Raw genomic sequence first — 19,297 nt, forward strand, 5'->3', positions numbered from 1 at the left:
ACACATACATGAAAAGTTGTCTTACAAAACACAATACAGGGTATGTTATTGACCAAATAAGTAGAACCATAAAATTTGTCCTATAGGAATTCAAAGGAGAAAGTGGTTCTTTTAGGCTGGGCTAGTCAGGAAAGGCTTTATAGAGGAGAGAGAATTTGGGCCTTAAAGATGACATGGGATTTGGATTTGTGGCAAGGAATGAAACAGCAAAAGTTAAAAGGAAAACCACAGGTTATAATGCATGAGACCCCAAGCTAAGTGAGGAGGATATGAAGAAGAAAGTAGCCTAACTCCAACAAAGAGTTTGAATGGTAGTGGATTGGACGGGAACTACTTGAAGTCATAGACCTCATCACCTTCATTTCAGTACTATCTTCAACCCTTGCAAAATAGGGTTGCATATAGATGATGATTGTTAGCTTAATGCCACAGGTGAATTAGTGTTAGATTGACTAGGACCTTAGGTACAAGACTAAGGACTCTTCTGTGGATAATGGGGAACTACTGATGGTTTTTAAGCAGGGGCTTGTTATGAGGATAATGTTGGTTTAGGAAGATGGTGAGGTGATACTCTACTAAAGCACACTTCCATTCTATGCCAGAGATTGCTCTAAATGCTGTACCTTCTGAAAGCATTGGTAAGAGACCTTCTCTTCATCAGAACTCAGACTCTCTAAGGATATCCTATATATAAGAACTCTGGTTCTAAGATGAGACCTTACACATCAAGAGCTTTATTGTTTAGAATCATCTCTGGGTGATATTCTGTGCAATCACCTCCCAATCAGAGACAGCCACTGAATCTTGCTTGAAGAGAAAGTTACCTTATCACTTAATTCTTTGGGCCTAACCAGGCATCTGTGATTATGCCTGAGGAACTTTAAGATACTACCACAGGACTTAGGCAAGGTCATAAGTTAAATTCATGCTTCCTACCTTAAAGAATATACCCCTTCAAAGGCACCAAAGTGCCCTTACTTATTGCCATGCATAGTGGCAATAGGTAGGGCTAAATTGGAAGAGTCCTTAGTCTCAGTCAATTCTTTTTTTTTTTTAGGTAAGAATTAGATTTAGATTAGAGAGATACACACTCAATAGACAGAGTGTGGGGAAGGCAAGAGGCACCGAAATATGGGGTGGTTAGTTTTTATGGGCTGGGTAATTTCATAGGCTAATAAGTGGGAGGATTATTCCAACTATTTCAGGGAGGGGGCAGGGATTTCCAGGAATTGGGCCACCGCCCACTTTTTGGCCTTTTCAGGTCAGCCTTGGAACTGTCATGGCACCTGTGAGTGTGTCATTTAATATGCTAATGTATTACAGTGAGCATATAATAAGGCTCAAGGTCTACTGGAAGTTGAACCTTCTACAATCTTGGACCTAGTTGTTTCTAACTAGTTTTTGTTGTGTCCTCAACAGCTATGTCATTCTTTTAAAGGTTGTGCCCTGCCCCCTTCCCTCCTGTTTCATTCCCCCTTCAGAGATTTTACTCCCATATTCTTATGGGAAGCTTAGGGGCAATGGTCTGTCTTCTGTAACTGCTTCAAGGCTGAGCAGATGCGTCGACCCTGCCTGTCAGGGAGTAAAAGTCTCTGGATGCCTGATATAGGGACCCCAGGGGCCAGATGCCTCCTTGTTTTAAGTCGATATGGGCTGGAATCCTCTCATAGCCATCATCTTGTTGTGGAACTATTGTAACTGTTTCCATAGCCTTCCTATGAATCTTCTTGAAGATGAAGCACTTTTGCAACAGCATCAAAGTACAAAAATAACTATCTATAAATGACAAAAGACTTAAAAGGCATGGTTAAACATCTGATTGCAGTGTAATTGATAAAGAAGCTTGGTTACAATAACCAGAATTATGACTGATTACATTTAATTTAACATACCAAATAATCCTAGTTAAATATTTCTCTCTGAGATGCCTCAGGGGCCTGCTAAAGCATCCCAAAGTTAGCTGGAAGTCAAAAGAACTTTAATTAAAATTCGATGTTTGGGAAGTTTGCCAAAATGTTTCAAAACACTTGGTCAAATAAGATCATAGGTCACTGTGAGATAATACTTATTCTTTTACAAAAGTTACAAGAGATCTCAAAAGCAAATACAGATCACTTAAAGGCAAAGAAACTCACACAATCTGTTATCAAAAGTAGCATTCCAAGAATACTTAGAACAAAGTATTAACAGAGAGAGAAACCAATTCCAAGTCTTGCCTCAGCTTACTCCCAACAAAATCCATTTACCCAACTAAATTCAATCCAATCTTAGAAAATCCTGATCATGTACAACTCTTTTCTCAGTGTTCCTTTCCCATTCCTCACACATCTTTTACTGAAAACACACATCTTACTTTCCTTAAAAGTTTTTTTTCACATTGAGTCACTTACTTTCCTTGCTGACAAATTTGCAACAGATATAAGGTCTTATTTGACCTCTAGTAAACCTAGGTACAACAGAAGTACTATACTTAACATTGATGACTCTAAAGACATCAAACCAACAAGCTTAAGCCACCTTTAATACCAGCTATCTGATTAGTACTGAATATTTCTCAGATGACTTGAAACAGAAATTCATTCTAGCCAGATTCTTTTACATTTCTGAGTATTTATATAAGTGCTTAATTTCCTTTAAGTCAATTAAATAGAGCTCTTTTACAAATTAATTTTGGCAATACCATACATCTACAACATACGCATAGATACATATGAACACACAAACAAACACAGAGATCTCATAGTTCTCGTTCCAGAATTTCAGCCCTGAATCAGGTAAAACAATGTAAAACCCATCAGTTACAAGAGGTTGGATTCAAATTGGGCTTCTGGCAGATGGAAAAGGCAGATGGAACAAATCAAGGTCACCTGTCTAGATGGCTAAATCCTTTTTAGTAATGTTTATGGAGAAGACACTTAAGATTTTTATTTGTCCTTGATAAGTCAAGTTCCAAATTCTCTAGCCCTTTTCCCAAAATTTGCATTTTAAAAAATGGCAGAGATAAGGGTTTCCCTGAGAAGACCAGATAGAACATTTGCATCTCAAAGGCATGAAAAAGGCAGGCAAATTCCTTCTAGGATGATTTTGTTCCCTTAAGTCCAGACAATTTCTTTTTCTTTCCCTCAAAGAATTGGGTAGCTACCTCAATGTTATCAAAGAACTGGCACACCCATTCACCTATGTTGGAATGTTTTATTTTCCCCCATTTGCCTTAGGGGAGAAGGGTTCTCCCCAAAATCCTATCAGCTATGGTCAGTTTAGTCTGACTGGTGGTCTCCCATTTTGGTTCAGGTATTAATCACCAGCTGGATATCTTTGACCAAGTCTGGGACCCTGATATTTCACACTCCAGGGTCTACTAAGGCTTCTATTCCTTTCCACTTTCTGTTAGAATCATTTGGTGATGAGAGTGGTTCCCTTGCCCCTCAAGAAACAGAGTGGCCCCTAACTTAGTTTATAAGTCTCTTCCCATTAAGGGGATGGGACAATCAGGCACAAACAAAGGAATGTAGAAACAGCTGGCATTGATGTTGCACAAAAGGGGTTCCTGGAAAGTGTGCCCCTTCCACTTCCCTGACACCTCACTGCATATTCCTTATGATTGCTAAGGCTTCCAACTCTTTGGGTTAAGATTGAAAAGGTTGCACCAGTATCTATAAGAAATTCTGTCGAGTGGCCTGCCACATCAATGACCCCCTGAGGCTCAACACTAGTTATGAGATGTTATCTCTAGGCGTGATGCCGAAATCTCAGCCTCTATACACTGGTGCCAAATGGAATCTCAGAAACAGAGTTTTGGGTGAAGAAGGAGAATAGCTTTATTGCTTTGCCAGGCAAAGGGGAACACAGTAGACTCCTGCCCTTGAAAATTATGTGTCCCAACCTGGGAGGACTTGATGAAGAGTTTTATAGCAATAGTTAAGGGTGAGGTTGCTGACAAGATTAGGGTGTGTACAGAGCCTATCCTTTAATCTCATCTCAGGTAATCTTGATGGGCTTCTCTGGTTCCTTTAGTCTGGCCTTAATTGGTCTTCTCTGGTATGGAGAATGCTGACATCTTCCATTTATTGGTTTTTAATTCTATAAAAGGGCTTAAAGATATTGTTATGTGTATCCCTTGAGGTGGAACCAGGACCCTGACCCAAGGCTGCACTATTGTTTCTTGGCTGTTCCTCCCTTGACTCTGCATCCCTTCCCTTCCCAGATTAGCAGCTGTTCATGAATCTTAGGGAAGGTCATGGAGGCTGAACAGAAAGACTCTCTGTGCCCAGGAGCCCCTACAGGGTCCTGCTCGGTTTCAGGCAGAGCAGCTTTTGGCCTTTGGCCCCTTCAGTCTTCTGATTGCAAAACCATCAATGGCCAAGGGGTCCCCATTGTTGTCTGGCATCTGGGGCATTCCCTCCTCCAATATCCTGGCTGTTTGCAAAGGGCACATTGATTTTGATCCTCCTTCCAGTACCCCTTTTGTCTACACAGGGTACACTGGTCCTGTCTGGGTACCCGTGGGACTAATGATCCACCAGGGCCAGATTGGCCCAGGAAAGTTGGCTTCCCCTTTGGTGGTCTCTGAGGGGACAAAGCCACTGCCATCTTTTGAGCCTTTTGCATATTTATCTGGGTGCATTTAACCTTTTCAGCCATATCCCTATTATTGAAAACCGAATAAGCCAATAGGAGCAAATCATTCATTGGAGTCTGAGGACCAGCAGTTGCTTTCTGAATTTTCCACCTGACATCTGGGGCAGACTGGGCTATGAAATTCATAGCCGAAAGGTCCTGTTCCTTAGAGGAGGAGGGACCCATGTTCATATATTTCCTAAAAACTTCCACTAGTCTCCCTTGGAAGATGGCAGGATTTTCATCCTGTCCCTATTGGACCTCTTTCACCTTTTCATAATTAACAGGTTTTACTGTAAATTTCTTCATACCATCTATCAAACAGACTCCATCTATCCCCATCAATAGAATTCCACTGTGGGTCTACCTCAGGGACAGCATCATTCCCCACCCAGTGTACTGCATAGCCCTGTAGGGTAGGTCAGTTAAAATGTCCTCTGTGTCCTTCCTAGAGTTATCCCTCCAAGCTATGCATGCCTTAAACTCCTTTTGTGTTTTATTGCCTAAATACAAGGCCATGAAAATTTGGACATATGGTACCTCACCCCATTTTAAATTTCCTAACTCATATTGTGGCCAAACCTGATTACATAGCCTAATAAGTTTTTTCTCTTTTAATTCCTGTTGTCTGAATCTTTCCCAATCCCGGAGTATATGGTCCAGAGGGGTATCAGTCAGGATTGATGCAGCCTGACCCATTTCAGACCCAAGCCTAAGGTAATGTCTTTAACTCTTGTGGTATCCAAAAGTTCTGCTCTCATGTCAAAATCCACCACGCAATTTGGTCAAGATTGGCACTTATGATTTTAGATGCTACCCCTTCCAAGGTAGTCTCCCAACCAGGTGTTAATGCCTGAAAATTTGCCACAAACGAATGGTACAGAAGGTGTCCCCCATAGTGTCGATGATGAGCAGGAGTTGGCCTAGCTGTACGTCGGGAATAAAGGATCAGCACTTGTAAGGGTTGGAGGGAGGGGAGAGAAAGAAATAAAAAGAGAGAGGGAGAGAGAGAGAGAGAGAGAGGAAGGAAGGAAGGAAAGAAGAAAGAAGGGAGAAAGGGAAATAAAGGGAACAGGAATAAACATAGAATGTAGGAGAAAAACCTCAGAGTCAAGGAGAAGAGTACAGATTATCGAATCCTGCAGCAACAATTTTGTCCTGGACCTGCATTAGGCATATGGGGTTGACCGGCCCATCAGAAATGAGTAGACGTTGGTGGAGCACCCTCCCCAGTACACCTGGCTCCTGGCGTCCCACAGGCCCATTTAGGACCAAGACCTGACTCTCAACATTTTCCTACCTTATCACTGTCCCTTCGTGGCTTGCCAGCTGAAACCGCACACTTCAGATTGGGATTTGAACCCACTGACTGGGACTCAAACCCAGCCAAAACCCAGATTGGGACTTGAACCCACTGTCTTTTGAGATCGCACACCTGGCCTCAGGACTTGCTGTAATTCAGGTTCTTTATGTCTCAGCACAGAAGGAATTCAGCAAGAGGCAAAGTGATAGGAAAGAAGTAGATTTATTAAGAGAGATACACACTCCATAGACAGAGTGTGGGCCATCTCAGAAGGCGAGAGGCAGTCTCAGTCAATTCTTTATCAGTGTTCTATATAGGAATTCAAGATACATTGGCCTATACTAACATCTTACCAACCTGATATTCCTATGAGTCATATACTTATGATTACACATTTGGGATGATTAATTGTGTGGCTCTTTTCCAAAAGGCTGTTTTCTCTCATTCCTACATATAGAAGACAGTACTACTCTGGGGGAGGATGTCTGGCTGGTTGACCAAGAACATATAGGAAAAAGAGAAGGGAAAGGGAGAAACTAACATTTATTAAGTTTATTTGGGGAGATAAGACACATGTATGAAAAGTTGATTGACAAAACACAATACAGGATATGATGTTGACCAAATGAGTAGAACTATAAAGTTTGTGCTATAGGAACTTAAAGGAAAGTGATTTCTGTAGGCTGGGCTCATCAGGAAAGGCTTTACAGAGAGGGTAGAATTTGAATGTTAAAGATTAGATAGCATTTGGATTGGTGGCAAGGAATGAAGAGGCAGAAGGTACAAGGAAAGTCAAAAATAATCAGGAGACCTCAAGCTAAGTGATGAAGAAAGTAACCTGGCTCCATAAAAGAGTTTGAATGGTAAGGGACTGGATAGGAACTCCTTGAAGTTAAAGACTTCATAACCTTCATTTCATGTTTTCTGCATCCCTAGCAAAGTAAAGTTACATATAGATGATTGTTTGAATCCAAGGGTACAACTAACATTTGTTGAATGACTATTATATGCCAGGTGATTTACAGGCACTGTCACATTTAAGAGTCATAATCACTTTGTAAGTTGTAAATATTAAATTACCCCCATTTTACAGATGAGTAAACTGAAGCACAGAGAATCCCAAAGTTACACAGCCAGTCAGTGACAGAATCTGGCTCCAAAATCCAAACCCTTAACCACTGTACCACCCAGTTTCTCTCCTTTGATCCTACTTACTTTTCAATTTGTAGACTTTTTTAAGGTCCATTTAAAAGAAAACTTCTCAGTTCCTGTGCCTCTTTCATCGGTAATAGAATGATGGAAAAACATGGATAATACTCTGGCATGGGGATCATTTCCCAGCTCTGCCACTGGGCTCAATGTATGACTTTTGGAAAGTCCCTTCTCTTCTCTGGAGCTCAGTTTCAATTCCATGATCTTTAAGCTATCTTCAGCTTTAAGGTGTGATGTTCTGTGATCACATTTGATAATGAGGAGTCAGGAATCAAGCTGAATAATCACAACTTTATATCTTTCACCAAATGGCTCTTTTCCTTTTTTGGAAGATATTGATATATTTTAGCATCCACTGTAAGCTTATATTTATTAATATACTCTCCGTATCCTGGAACCAAATTTCTTTCTTCAACTATCCTCTCTAGGTACACCAGTTGCTCCCTCTTATAACCTCCACCTAGCATTTTGACCACCAAGCTATAAACAACCTATTCTCACACTTGTCATTTGCCTTTACTCAAGAATAAGAATCCTAGGTCTCAACACTGAAAGCATAAAACATAATATACTGAGTTAGGGAGGGGCTACTCTTTTGAGCACCTAGGCATTTTTCAAGAGACTTATTCCTCCTGTTTATAGATAAGAAGGGAATGGCCATGCCCTCAGCTCCTGGAAAACTTAACTTATGCAGTAATATCATGGATATTCATTTTACTGCTTTACCTGCATTGTCCAACCCTGAGCCCTAAATTGGTTCATGTCCCTGAAATATTCCAGGTCTCCAATCAATCAGTTCAATTCAGAAAGTATTTCCTGAAGGTATGCCTCAGACAAGGCATTGTGGAGGGATATAAAGATAAATAAAACATGGCCTCTGCCCTCAAGGAATTTGCAGTTGTACGGAAGGATAGGAAAAGCACACAAGTCTAACACAAGATTTAATGTGCTCATTGCTATAAAAGTGATGTTAGCAATTACATACCTAGGTAAGCTTAGCCCTATGCTAAGTACTGTGTGGTACACATGGTAAGTGTGTGATTGTCAGTGATGCTTAAACAATATCGATATCAATATCAGTATATCAATAAAGGAGATAAGTGTATGGGCTATAGTGGTGAAAGTTTTGTGGAAGAAATAGGACTTCAGCTAGATGTTATTAGGATGGGTAACATCTGGGTAGATGCTAGGAAGAAAGAAATGGCATTCTATGTAAGAAGTGTGACTTGAATGTGGTAAGAACACTAAGAAGGCCATCCATTCCTATGTACTGGGTGGGCATTGTGGGCTGTGAGCAGTAATATTAGAGAAGTAAGATGGCCACATGGTAGAGGGTTTTGTAGTTTTGCTACAGGAGGGAATAGATATTAATTTTATGATCTTGAGGGATATTAATATAATGAAAGATAAATTTTAGAAAAGTTACTCAGGTAGTAGCATGCAGGATATATTGAAATGTGCAGAGACAGGAACCAGAAAAAGCAATAAGTAGTTGAGCATGTGTCACAGTGGCTTCCAGAGGGGTGTGACACTAGAAATGGAGAAGGATTAAAGCCAGGAGACATTTTAAATAACTGGAAACAGTCCCAGTGACTAGAGAGATCTGGGAGTCATTCATATAGAGATGGTGTTTAAACCCATGAATAGTGTAGGAGATAATCAAGAGAGAGAATAAAGCTAGGAAAAGGAGATAAAGTATAAAATTTGGCATCACCTAAGCAATGTTGACATGCATTCATGTGGACAAGGAAATGAATGGAAAAGAGAAAGTCAGAGGGTAAAAGATAAAACCTAAAGACACTCATAATTCAGGAAAGAGCATTACAAAAATACTGTGAATGAGAGAGTATTGCCCTATTTTACAGATGAAAAAGTTGAAACTGGGGAGGTAAAGTCACTTATGTAAGGCAATAAAGCAGTCATAACTCAACCTAAGTTCTTCAAGATTCCACATTATGTCCATTTCCCTATTCTTTCCAATCTCTGAGAACCAATGGCTACAAAGAAGTGTACATATACTGTTATGGTCACTTCCCATAGTATCAAAGGTTTATGTAGGTATATAGGATTTTAAAGGAAGGGAGGAGAGCTAGGAGGATGTGACAGGAAGAGAAACAGAGCTGAGCCAGCATACACTAAGACTAAAATGACATCATTCTTGGTTCAAGTAAACATTTATTGAATAATGGTAAAAATCACTACAGCATAGGCAATAAGAGCAGGTGGGGGTAGTGAAAGCAGTGTAGGTGCAGATGGTAGAAGGAGAAAGTAAATTGTTTTCCTAAGTTCTGCATTTGTCTTCTGTTATGCAGAGCCTGATTTTTTTGAAGTATCTGCATTCTTTCAATTTAGTCCTCACCTGGCGATGACTCTACCTTTGCCATCTCAGCTTAATCTCCTCTGGGAGTGAAACTATGAAGGAAGTTGATAATCGAGTTTTTCAGCTCAAGTTTCAATGTCTGCAAGACTGATTTTAATTTAAATAATTGCTAGGGGGAATTGTTCTGTGCCAAATAGAAGTGTGGATTGCAATGGTAAAGAGTAAAAGAAACCCATTCAGCAGAATACTAAAAGCCAATTTCTGAAAAGGTGCACTACCAAACCATACCTACAAAGTTCTGAAACAGCCAACCGTCAGGAGGAAACAACAAGGCAAATAGTGCATTGAAGTTCCAGAATTGTCTTTTACACTTGTCAATTGCTTTCTTGATAGAAATATATAGGTAAGATGAGATGTATGCTCAAGCACTTGCTCCCTCTTTTTCTCTTTTGAGGTGTTTGACAAACATAAGTAATTCTCTGTATATCCTTCACTGAAGAGCTGGGCCAATACAACTGCTTTTTGTTCAGACTTAAGGGCAAGAATACCCTGGGCCCAGGATTCCAAAGAAGACAGAATGTTGTGCCCACTATGATTCCAAAGACAGACATTCTAAGAGCCACTTTTTACTTTTCCACTCTTCCTGGGAGAAAGCAAACTTGTCTCTGGAGTGTGCCTGGTTAACTCAGTGGCATGAGAAGTTGCCAGCCTGCTGTGGCAAGGGTAACCCACTCTGGCTGGCCTCTATCTTCTGGGATCCAGACCTCACACTTATGGGAGCACTCCGAACAGCACATCAATTTCATAAAGGAGAATGTACTAAGCAGAAACTATAAGGGACAACCACTGTCAACTTTTTTTTATCTCAAAGTGCCAAGTATATTATTATGCAAGGAATATAAAGAAAGTGATTATCTGTACATTAAGAAAGCTGATTCAGAGTGTACTTTGCTCCTCAAAAGGCTGGGTGTTGAAAACAAGAACATTTGTACCGTAAATGATGTTGCTTGTTGATTCCAAAGCCTCTTATTTTCTGGATACTTCATTCCTTTTTAGAAACACACCAACACCTAAAGTACTATAACAGCTATCTCAATTATGTCCAGTGGAATAACAAGACAGGGTAATTTTGTGAGTAGCAAGACCCAAAACATTCTGTTAAAAACAAATGAAGTTGAGCTGTCATCACAGCTATTTAAGTCAAATACCAGCCACTATTACAGATCAGATAATGCTGACAAATAAAATAACCTTAATTCATAGTACAGCAGGCTGACAGCTCTTGAAATGTGAATGCTTGGACTGGTTACAAATGCTTCAGTATATAGCACATCAGTCTTTAGATATTTGTGGATGTCCGCTGCCTCCAGGAATTGACCGAGAAGCAAACATGCCAATAAATGGATACCCACCCATACAAGAGAAAGGGACATTTGTTTATTTCACTTTTCAACCTTACAGATTATCCAGAAGGATCATCATCTCTTGCTGTGGAAACGGAAACGTAGCAGTTTTCACATTTCCTGCATCTCTCAAACAGGTCAGTATTCTGAGGGAGACACATAGAGTACCATCTGGACTGCTAAGAGGCAGTCTTGGGGAGCAGAACTGGAAAAGGAGTAAGTTATCACCCTGGCAAACAAGATGTTGAATTCTTCCCTCTTGTATTATTCACGTAAGCAGAAGTTCTATACATAATTTCCCTGCGTATTGTACTGAAAAAGACTCCCTTACTCCCTGTAAACTCACACTATTCACTTTGGCTAAAAGACCCCAGGGTATCCAGGAACAGCCATACATCTCATTTCGGTTATTTACTTTCATACTATGAATTATAAACCTTGTCCTAGTGAATTTCAGGTCTCTGAAATGAAAAAGATTACAAATAGGTTCTTTTTGCCTGACTCCATTATGTCAGTTAATAACCTACTCTTACCCATTAACAGGCAAAAAGCACCATCCCTACACTCCAACTCTCCCGAAATGCTACTTATTTGTCCATCAGTGGCAGGCAGCCTTACACATGGGATTCTCTTTGGCCTGGTGAAAAGCTAAAAAGCCTTCTCTTTGAAACATTGACAGGTAAATAAACCCAATGTAATTCAGTATTAAAAGGAAAATTTTAGTAATAAAAATACCATGGAGCTTGAAGCTCTGATCTGATAAGCCTTCCAATTCTATTCCCATGAAAAAGCTGGCAATTATTCAGAAGCCTATCAATCTATGGGCTCTCAGGTCTTCACTTCTTTACCTTACAGAACCCTGCTGTGCACCAGTATAGGTACTATGTAAAACCTTCTATATGACAGTCACTTTGCTATGTACTTTACGTATGTTATCTCATTTAATCCTCACATCAACTCTGTCAGGTGAATGTTACTATTCCCATTTTACTTATGAGAAAACTGAAGTCCAGAGAAGTTAAACCACCTATCTAGCTAGTAAGTGGATAACCTAAGATTGCAACACAGGTCTGTCTGACCTCAGATCATGCCCTTTCCAATATGGCACTACATTTAAAAACCTGACTTGGGATATTTACTACACCTTCACTTATAATCAAAGGTTTAAAACAGGGAAGAATTGGGCTTCCCTGGTAGTGCAGTGGTTGAGAGTCCGCCTACCGATGCAGGGGACACGGGTTCGTGCCCCAGTCTGGGAAGATCCCACATGCATGGAGCGGCTGGGCCCGTGAGCCATGGCCACTGAGCCAGCACGTCCAGAGCCTGTGCTCCGCAACGGGAGAGGCCACAACAGTGAGAGGCCCGTGTACCGCAAAAAAAAAAAGAGGGAAGAATTAAATCTGTCTTCTTATCCAAAGCCCTGATGAAATGTGTGACACTTGTATGGTACTAGAACCTAGATTTCAGATATCCATGGTGCTTATCTCTCTCATTTTCTTATTTTAGCATTTTACTATGGGTATTCTTTGACATGCCAACAGAAGTTAAAGGGGAAAAAGTTACCTGGTGAAATAAATTTAGGAAACCCTGTATCAAAATTAGAGAGTTACCTTTAGCATAGGAATTATGCAAATAAGTTTTGTGACTCTCCAAGTGGGGGGTATAGTAGCCCTCTGAACTTATTTGGCTGAACTTATTTTCTTATGTGCAGATCATGGAACTTTGTCTTTAGTGCAGTACTTCTCAACACTTAAAATATGCTAAGGAATTTTGTGAATCCCCTAAAGTGGAATAAGTTTTTTCGAAACTTATATGACCATGTAACCCTTTTTTTTCAGAATATCTTGGGTAAATATTAAGCCATAAAATATATACATATATATATATATTTTAGATTTCATTTTATTTAACATCTTTATTGGAGGATAATTGCTTTACATTGTTGTGTTAGTTCCTGCTGTATAACAAAGTGAATCAGCTATATGTATACATATATCCCCATATCCCCTCCCTCTGGCATCTCCCTCCCACCCATCTAGGTGGTTACAAAGCACCGAGCTGATCTCCCTCTGTTATGGGGCTGCTTCCCACTACCTATCTGTTTTACATTTGGTAGTGTATATATGTCCATGCCACTCTCTCACTTTGTCCCAGCTTACCCTTCCCCCACCCCGTGTCCTCAAGTCCATTCTCTACGTCTGTGTCTTTATTCCTGTCCTGCTGCTAGGTTCTTCAGAACCTTTTTTTTTTTTAGACTCCATATATATGTGTTAGCATCTGGTATTTGTTTTTCTCTTTCTGACTTACTTCACTCTGTATGACAGACTCTAGGTCCATCCACCTCACTACAAATAACTCAATTTCGTTTCTTTTAATGGCTGAGTAATACTCCATTGTATATATGTGCCACATCTACTTCATCCATTCACCTGTTGATGGACACTTAGGTTGCTTCCATGTCCTGGCTATTGTAAATAAAGCTGCAATGAACATTGTGGTACATGACTCTTTTTGAATTATGGTTTTCTCAGGGTATATGCCCAATCCAAAAATGGGCAGAAGACCTAAATAGACATTTCTCCAAAGAAGATACACAGATTGCCAACAAACACATGAAAGGATGCTCAACATCACTAATCATTAGAGAAATGCAAATCAGAACTACAATGAGGTATCACCTCCCACCAGTTAGAATGGGCATCATCAGAAAATCTACAAACAACAAATGCTTCAGAGGGTGTGGAGAAAAGGGAACCCTCTTGCACTGTTGGTGGGAATGAAAATTGATACAACTCCTATGGAGACCAGTATCGAGGTTCCTTAAAAAACTAAAAATAGAACTATCATGTGACCCAGCATAAAATATATTTTTGATATGATTTCCTAGGTAAGCAAAATTGCCTTTAAGCAGTGCTTTTCCCAGGGCACTCTGTTCAAATAAATTAACCGATTAATTTTGTGGGAATAACAGGGTCATGTTCTAATAATAATAGAAAAGTATTTGGGAACACAGGAGGGAAGAATGGGGCAATCATTTCAATGTTTAACAATATGAATAATTTTTTAATGTACATAATTACTACAGTAATGTTTGTAAAAGCCCCAAACAGAAAACAACTTGAATGTCTATCAACATGAGAATGGTTGAATAAGTTATGTATGTCTATAGCCTGGCTAACTGGATACAAAAACAAGACCCATATATATGCTGTATGTGTCTCTAGGTCTGAAGAGACCCACTTCAGACCTAGGGACACGTACAGACTGAAAGTGAGGGGCTGGAAACAGATATTCCATGCAACTGAAAATCAAAAGAAAGCTGGGGTAGAGCTTCCATGGTGGCGCAGTGGTTGAGAGTCCGCCTGCCGATGCAAGGGGACACGGGTTCATGCCCCGGTCCAGGAAGATCCCACATGCCGCAGAGCGGCTAGGACCGTGAACCATGGCCACTGAGCCTGCGCATCCGGAGCCTGTGCTCTGAAATGGCAGAGGCCACAAGAGTGAGAGGCCCGCGTACCGCAAAAAAAAAAAAGCTGGGGTAGCAATTCTCACATCAGACAAAATAGACTTTAAAATAAAGACTATTACAAGAGACAAAGAAGGACACTACATAATGAAAAAGGGATCTGTCCAAGAAGAAGATATAACAATTATAAATATTTATGCACCCAGCATAGGAGCACCTCAACACATAAGGCAAATGCTAACAACCATAAAAGGGGATCATTGCAACAAAAAGAATAAAATACCTAGGAATAAACCTACCTAAGGAGACAGAAGACCTGCATGCAGAAAACTATAAGACACTGATGAAAGAAATTAAAGGTGATACAAACAGATGGAGATTTATACCATGTTCTTGGATTGGCAGAATCAACATTGTGAAAATGACTCTACTACCCAAAGCAATATACAGATTCCGTGCAATCCCTATCAAACTACCAATGGCATTTTTCACAGAACTAGAACAAACAATTTCACAATTTGTATGGAAACACAAAAGACCCCAAATAGCCAAAGCAATCTTGAGGAAGAAAAACAGAGCTGGAGGAATCAGGCTCCCTGACTTCAGACTATACTACAAAACTACAATAATCAAGACAGTATGCTACTGGCACAAAAACAGAAATATACATCCATGGAACAGGATAGAAAGCCAAGAGATAAACCCACGCACGTATGGTCACCTTATTTTTGATAAAGGAGGCAAGAATATACAAGGTAGAAAAGACAGCCTCTTCAATAAGTGGTGCTGGGAAAACTGGAAATCTACATGTAAAAGAATGAAATTAGAAATCTCCCTAACACCATACACAAAAATAAACTCAAAATGGATTAAAGACCTAAATGTAAGGCCAGACACTATAAAACTCTTAGAGGAAAACATAGGCAGAACACTCTATGACATACATCACAACAAGATCCTTTTTGACCCACCTCCTAGAGAAATGGAAATAAAAACAAAAATAAACAAATGGGACCTAATGAAACTTAAAAGCTTTTGCATAGCAAAGGAAACTAAACAAGACCAAAAGACAACCCTCAGAATGGGAGAAAATATTTGCAAATGAAGCAACTGACAAAGGATTAATCTTCAAAATTTATAAGCAGCTCATGCAGCTCAATAACAAAAAAACAAACAACCCAATCCAAAAATGGGCAGAAGAACTAAATAGACATTTCTCCAAAGAAGATATACAGACTGCCAACAAACACATGAAAGAATGCTCAACATCATTAATCATTAGAGAAATGCAAATCAAAACTACAATGAGGCATTACCTCACACCAGTAAGAATGGCCATCATCAAAAAATCTACAAACAATAAATGCTAGAGAGGGTGTGGGGAAAAGGAAACTCTCCTATACTGTTGGTGGGAATGTAAGTTGATACAGCCACTATGGAGAACAGTATGGAGGTTCCTTGAAAAACTAAAAATACAACTACCATATGACCTAGCAATCCCACTACTGGGCATATACCCTGAGAAAACCATAATTCAAAAAGAGTCATGTACCACAATGTTCATTGCAACACTATTTACCATAGCCAGGACATGGAAGCAACCTAAGTGTCCATCAACAGATGAATGGATAAAGAAGATGTGGTACATATATACAACGGAATATTACTCAGCCATAGAAAGAAACGAAATTGAGTTATTTGTACTGAGGTGGATGGACCTAGAATCTGTCATGCAGAGTGAAGTAAGTCAGAAGGAGAAAAACAAATACCATATGCTAACACATATATATGGAATCTTAAAAAAAAATGGTTCTGAAGAACCTAGCAGCAGGACAGGAATAAAGGTGCAGATGTAGAGAATGGACTTAAGGGCATGGGGAGGGGGAAGGTTAAGCTGGGATGAAGTGAGAGAGTGGCCTGGACATATATACACTACCAAATGTAAAATAGATAGCTAGTGGGAAGCAGCTGCATCATGCGGGGAGATCAGCTCAGTGTTGTGACCACCTAGAGAGGTGGGATAGGGAGGATGGGCGGGAGACACAAAATGGAGGGGATATGGGGATATAAGTATACGTATAGCTGATTCACTTTTTTATACAGCAAAAACTAACACAACAGTGTAAAGCAATTATATTCCAGTAAAGATGTTTAAAAAAGATAAAAAGAAAAAAAGAAGTATGTCTAAATTATTAGATATTTTTTACGTTTTTGTTCTCTTCTGAAATGTTTTTAAACTTATTCAACTTCACTAGAAAGAAATGCAAATTAAAATAATGCTAAATATCAATTTTTGTCCACTAAAGCAGCCAGTTTTTACAATGTTGGCAAGAACACGTTGAAACACATGCTTTTATATGCTGCTGATATAAGGTTAAAATCTTAGATAATTTTTTGCAGGCAAAATATATAACATATATCAAAACCTTAAATGGCCCATGCAATTTTATCTGATAACTCCATTTTAGGAATGTATTTTAATGAAATAATCAGAGAACTGTATGACTATTCATCATTAATTTATTATAATATCAGAAAATTGGAAATAAAACTAAATAACAATAGAGGAATAGTGAAATAAATTATTAAATCATTATGATGAACTATTATGTACTGTTAAAAGTAATTATTTTGAAGAATAATTGATAAGATTATGTGGAAAAGCTGTATGATTGCATTTAATTCTAAAATTTTATTAAGATATAATTCACATACCATGTAATTTGATCACTTACAGTATACAATTCAGTTGTTTTTAGGATATTCACAGAGTCATACAACCATCACCACAATCAATTTTAGAACATTTTTATTGCCCCCAAAAGAATCCCCATACTCATTAACAGTCATTCCCCATTCGTCCACTCCCACCCCTAGGAAACTACTAATCTACTTTCTGTCTCTATAGATTTGCCTATTCTGGACATTGAATATAATCCATGATTCCATTGAAGCATACGATATGTGATCTTTTGAGAGAAAACATTTGTAAATCAAATATTTGTTAGGAGGCTTGTATGCAGAATATATAAAGAACTCTTACAATTCTATAAATGAAAAGATAATACAACTTTTTTAATGAGCAAAGGATTTGAATAGACATTTCTCCATATACAAATGATCAGTAAGCACATGAAGGGGCTTCCCTGGTGGCGCAGTGGTTGAGAGTCCACCTGCCAATGCAGGGGACATGGGTTCGTGTCCCGGTCCGGGAAGATCCCACATGCTGCGGAGTGGCTGGGCCCATGAGCCATGGCCGCTGAGCCTGCGTGTCCGGAGCCTGTGCTCCGCAACGGGAGAGGCCACAAAAGTGAGAGGCCCGCGTACTGCAAAAAAAAAAATAATAAGCACATGAAAAATGCTTAACATCATTAGCTATTAGGGAATACAAATCAAAACCATGAGATACCATTTAATTTCCACTAGGATGGCTATAATCCAGAAGACAGATAACAAGTGTTAGTGAGGATGTAAAGAAATCGGAATCCTCATACATTTCTGGTGGCAGTGTAGAATGGTGCAATCACTTTGGAAACAGTTTGGAAGTCCTTCAATATGTTAAACATAAAATTACCATATGCCCCAGCAATTCCACTCCTTGGTATATAACCAAGAGAAATGAAAACATATGTCCAAACAAAAACTACTGCATAAATGTTCACAGAAGCATTATTCATAATAGCCAAAAAGTGGAAACATCACTAATATCCATCTACTGATGAGTAGATAAATAAAATGTGGCATATCCATACAATGGAATGTCATTTGGCAACCAAAAGAATACATGCTACAACATGGGATGGACCTTGAAAACATTATAAAATTACATTTTTAATTTAATTAAAAACTTTTAAGTATTAAAATGTATCTACATGTGTAGAAAAACACTGAAAGGAATTATACCAAAAATATAAGTAAAAACAAATTTTTTACATGGGTTACTTCCTTCACTATCAAGCCTTAATACTTCAACCTCTCTCTTGCCAATATTTTTTCTCCCTAACTCCATTGCTTTAGCCAGCAAAAATCCAAATTCCAGATTCAATCCAGATGTCTGCCTTCTCCATTTCTGTACTCAGCCTGCTGAGAACCACTACAAAAATAACACAACTGATTATAAATACTGTTTGCAGCGATTAGAAATAACACAACTGAGACTACACATTTGTGGCCTCCAACCTTAACTAGCCTGTTAAGTCTTCACTATTTACCAGTAGTTTTTTCCTTTATTAACCACAACTTCATATAGTCGCTCATATCACTCCTATCCCATATCATAATGAAAGTCCGAACACATGAAATAGGGCTAAAAAAGGAGATTAAAGTAACTCTAATTGTAAAAGAAGAAGTAAAATTATCTCTATTTGCAGATGTCATGATTGTCCACATATCATCCAAAGAATCTACAAAAACTCCTAGAACTAATGAGTGAGTTTATCAAGTTCACAGCATACAAGATCAATGCACAAACATCTATTATGTTTCTGTACACTAGCAATGCACAACTGGGAAACCAAAATCAAAAACACAATACAATTTACAGTAACTTCAAAAAATTAAATAACTAGATATAAATGTAACAAATCATACACAATATCTGTATGCTGAAACTTGTAAAACACTGATGAAAAAAACCATGGAAGACCTAAATAAACGAGATACATACTATGCTTATGGGTCAGAAGACTCAGTATAAGTAAGATGTCAATACTTCCTAAATTGATAGACAACTTTAATACAATCCTAATTAAAATTTTTTATTTTAATCAAATATTTTGTAGAGATAGACAAGCTTACACTAAAATTTAAATGGAAAAGTAAGGGAACTAGAATAGCCAAAACAATTCTGAAAAAAATACATAACTGAAGGACTCAAACTGTCCAATTTTAAGACATACTATAATGCTACAGTAGTCAAGACAGTGTGGTATTAGCCAAAGGACAGACCCATAAGCCAGTGGAACAGAATAAAAAAT

General features: G+C 38.8%; 1 protein-coding gene across 3 annotated transcripts in view; it reads left to right on the forward strand.

The window, feature by feature from the left end:
• ZDHHC15 (zDHHC palmitoyltransferase 15) overlaps positions 1–19,297 on the forward strand; it is a 149,429-nt gene that overhangs the window by 99,552 nt on the left and 30,580 nt on the right. For all 3 annotated transcript variants that reach the window (XR_016391325.1, XM_089904346.1, XM_022580871.3), the window contains one exon: positions 10,914–10,992. Coding sequence is in view for 2 of the 3 variants with exons in the window: in XM_089904346.1 (XP_089760472.1) it covers positions 10,914–10,960 (47 nt within the window). In the remaining variant the exon portion in view is untranslated. Of the gene's footprint in view, positions 1–10,913; positions 10,993–19,297 lie in introns of those variants that run through there.

The sequence above is a fragment of the Delphinapterus leucas genome, chromosome X (genome assembly GCF_059928025.1).
Source record: "Delphinapterus leucas isolate spDelLeu-1000000601 "Yukka" chromosome X, BTC_Dleu_Yukka2, whole genome shotgun sequence".
NCBI classification, from domain to species: domain Eukaryota; kingdom Metazoa; phylum Chordata; class Mammalia; order Artiodactyla; family Monodontidae; genus Delphinapterus; species Delphinapterus leucas.